The 4,147-nt window shown below is 33.0% G+C and overlaps 1 protein-coding gene across 1 annotated transcript; it reads right to left on the bottom strand.

The window, feature by feature from the left end:
* Positions 1–1,020: 1,020 nt before the first annotated feature.
* LOC125848828 (histone H3.2) lies at positions 1,021–1,664 on the bottom strand. The gene has a single exon (XM_049528769.1). The coding sequence runs from the start codon at positions 1,582–1,584 to the stop codon at positions 1,174–1,176; it is 411 nt and encodes a 136-aa protein (XP_049384726.1). The 5' UTR covers positions 1,585–1,664; the 3' UTR covers positions 1,021–1,173.
* Positions 1,665–4,147: the final 2,483 nt, after the last annotated feature.

Genomic DNA, 4,147 nt, shown 5'->3' with positions numbered 1-4,147 from the left:
AATGAAACCTGAGGATCAGACAACCTACTCCAAAACACAACAGAACCAAAATTATGGTGGGATCTCTAGGGTGGCGCATGACATCAAGGCCAACAACAGGTGGACGAACCCAAACCTTACCTTCTGGAAAAAGAAAATCAATTGCACATAAAGATTCAAACTCTTTGGCCTTATAGGTAATGCCCTCTAATTTAACCTCAAACCTATTAGTTCTCAAATATACCGTGCCAGCCATAGTTTGGTTTGATAAATGAGACGATCCTAGTACTGTTGGATTGGCATGACTATATGTAGAAAAGATTAGCAAAAGGATGAGTGTTCCATAGCATATACTATAGAAGGAACAGCTCCCCAAAGAAAATGAGATTTGAACCAATATTGCTGGGTAACCAAGACCAGAGACAGGAAAGAGGTACATCAAAATGTCACAAAAATGATATTCAAAACTACAAGAGAATAAAGGGAATAAAAGGAAGAGAGATTAATGGATAATCATTAAAATTGGATGGTTCTGCAAAAATATATGACACTTGTAAGGCAGGCTTTATGTTAGGCAGTTATCGATACATTACCTCCACAAAATCCTAGTCTTTCACACCATGACAGATAACGATATCAACACTTGAAAACATTTTGCATCTATCCTCAACTCGAGTCTTCAGATATTATCTGTTCCACGAATCCTGACTTTAAGGAGAACAATCAGTGATTCACATTAATGTCAAAATGCAGGTTTACTATTTCTATTTTCTACATTTTCAGCTCACATATCATTGTTTCCAAAATGTCTTCTAGATAGATTTAGAAATCAAAGTTTGGATTATCATCTGATAATATAACATTAATTAATAACATAGAAACACCATGGTCTATGGACATCTATAGAAAGAATAACATCTGTCCCGTGATTTATAAACAAAAATTGGGCAGCAATTGTTCCAATAAATACAAGAACAATGAAAAGAATGACAATCCAATAATTAATACTGATATGAAAAGAGCATTCAAAAGGACACCATATTTGCAAAAAGCACTGATAATTCATTAGAATACTTTCATTTCAACTACATCTCCAGAATCGAGTAAATTCTGAATCAAAATACACGGGAAACTCTTAACAACAATCTACCATTGATTCTTTTTTTCCAACTAAAAGCTACCATTAATTCACATTTATGCCCTCTCACCCCTAATTCTCCTAGCAAGTTGGATATCCTTAGGCATGATAGTAACCCTCTTAGCATGAATGGCACACAAGTTAGTGTCTTCAAACAAACCAACAAGGTAAGCTTCAGCAGCTTCCTGGAGTGCAGCAACAGCTGAACTCTGGAAACGGAGATCAGTCTTGAAATCCTGAGCAATCTCACGAACCAAACGCTGGAATGGGAGCTTACGGATCAGAAGCTCAGTTGACTTCTGGTACTTACGGATCTCACGAAGAGCCACAGTTCCTGGCCTGAATCTGTGAGGCTTCTTCACTCCTCCGGTGGCCGGAGCTGACTTTCTGGCAGCTTTGGTCGCCAATTGCTTCCTCGGAGCTTTTCCTCCAGTGGATTTTCGGGCGGTTTGCTTAGTACGAGCCATTTGGAAATTAGGGTTTAGGAGATTTGGTAGAAAGTGTAAAGAGATGGAAGGTTTTAGAAACTTCTTGAGATTTTGAATGTGATTGCAAAGTTAGAAGAGAAGAGGGAGAATTTAAAGAAATTTGAGGGAAGGAGGAGGAGTGATCTTGACCGTTGATGAATTGAAATTGAATGGATGGACGAGATTTGGGGATTGTTTGGTGTAGTGGATCGATGACGTGGAGGAGTTAAAAGTGATCTTGTGCGTTGGTTACAAAGTGAATGGGTGCACAATCTACGGTTGTGATTGGTTTATAGTATGCTTAAGTTGCGGATCGATGACGTGGACAGTTTTGTGCTTTCTGAATAGGTGGGATAATCAGGCACGTCAATTCCATTTACATCTACGGTTCACATTTCCCAAGGGGTTTTGGCACGGATGATAAACATAAAATGTGCATTATGTGATTCCAGTAATCAAAACTATAATCAAATTAGGATTTGATTTTTCATAAGTAATGTTTAAAACTGGCATAAAATTTACTACTTATGGCTTGATAATAAATTAGATTTCAAATATAAAACTATATATATACATACATAAATAGTTTCTGTGTGAGTTGTCTTTTTCGCTTCCTCGGGTTCATTTTAGGGCATACAAAAGCTTTATCTCCAACTTTGTAGGATACCTAGCTCTTTATGCGATTAACAAGAAACGATACCTAAATCTTTATTCTTAAGTGATTAACACTAGGGGCCGTTTGGTTACGGTATAAGAGTCCATTTTATTCATGTATTAAAAGTTGTATTAGTTTCATTATGTTTGGTAGAAGTTTTTTATTAGGTAGAAAAGTCAACAAAACTTATACCATGTTTGGTTGGTAGGATTCTAAAAGTTGTATAAAAGTTATTCATATATTAATTTTATACGGTGTTTAGTTGCGTTCTTTGTAGTCCTACATAATTAATACCAACATAACTTATGAGGGAATCTATGTATAAGTTATGCGGGATAAAAAGTGAAATAAGTTATGCAGGTATTAGTTATACATGTATTAAAATAGTAAATTACATATTTATCCCTATTAATTTATTTTTAAATTTATTTTATTGAGAACTTAACCTGACTACTGACTCTAGTGCATTCTTAACTTTTTTTTCTTTTTCTTTTTAACACACGATCAACAGCCTTTTTTTTGTTTACATTTGGATTCTAAATGTAAATATTTTATTAGTAATATTACAATTTGGGTGGTATAATTTTGTCGGTACATATGTCAATCATATTCTAATTCATATATTTGGTGTATTAAAATTGTATAAACAATATATAAATTATATTTATAGAATATTTACTATAATAATGTATTGTAATCTCTATACAATTAAATAATACCTACATAACTAAATCCAACGTAACTAAATCCTACATAATTAATACTTGTATAACTAAATCTTGCATAACTAAATTCTGCATAACTAAATCCTACATAACTAAACCCTACATAACTCTAACCAGCAACCAAATGCCCCCTAAGGGTTTTGAAGGTTCTTCATCTATGTTACTTAAATTGGAATCTGGATAAATTAATCACTAAAAAAAAAGAGCTAGGCATTATGAAAAGTTGGAGTTGAAGCCTCTGTGTGTCTCAGGGTAAACCCTAAATTCAGAATTTACAGTTTACCGTTAAGAAAGTAATTGATCTGGAGGCAAATCAGAGAACTTACCGCAAAGGCAAAAGGACCGTTGGAGAGACCACTTAAAGCTTTGTGGTGGAAGAATATTTTACACAAGTTAAATATAAATTAAGATTATGTACTAACAATATACAAATCAACAAAATCAAACGTCAAAAAATATTGTTAGAATAAACAATTTATATTCATAAGTTAGCATTTTATTCATCTTCAACTCCGACACATGATTTGAGGTAGCTGCTCGGCTTGAAATTTCCCTTTCTAATGAAATTTGGCTTAGCCTACCTAGATAAATTTGAGATGAGGTAAATACATACCTATACTATGTATATTGATGTGTTTTGTTAAAGCTTATATTGTTACTCTCTATGTGAGCGTAACATCCTTTCAAAAGTAGTTTAAAAATACAAATTTCATACTTCAAAGAATTAAAGTGATTGATTTTAACGAATTAAAAATTAAATATATTAAATTATATATCATAACGTTCAAAATCAAAATTTGTTAATAACTAAAAAACTAAAAGTATTTTTCTCCCGATAAAAATGATAGCAACTTAATAGTAATAGAATTTATGGAAAAGGCCAAAGATACCCATCAAAAATATATGTGAAATTGAATAATTTTATACCATGTTTGAATGAGATAAAATTGTGAGATAATAATTATTATTTTTTATTTAAACTCAAAATAATTAATCTTGAGATAATTTGTCCGATATCAAACAGGCCCTTAGAACGGAAAGACAATTTTAACCCTTATTCCCTGGAATTTATTAGTATTTCCAAACACCCCCAAAATCTCTGGTTTCGATTTTTCAGCCATCCACCGATCAACGGAGAGAAGTCAACTAATCACACACTGTAATAATATTGATTATCTGCCGT

Source organism: Solanum stenotomum, chromosome 12, assembly GCF_019186545.1.
Source record: "Solanum stenotomum isolate F172 chromosome 12, ASM1918654v1, whole genome shotgun sequence".
NCBI classification, from domain to species: domain Eukaryota; kingdom Viridiplantae; phylum Streptophyta; class Magnoliopsida; order Solanales; family Solanaceae; genus Solanum; species Solanum stenotomum.
Note: the sequence above shows the minus strand (reverse complement) of the source record. Positions and strands in the feature narration are given on the sequence as shown.

Bases quoted from the DNA above. Each gene is read 5' to 3' on its own strand.
- LOC125848828 (XM_049528769.1), bottom strand. From the start codon at position 1,584: ATGGCTCGTACTAAGCAAACCGCCCGAAAATCCACTGGAGGAAAAGCT.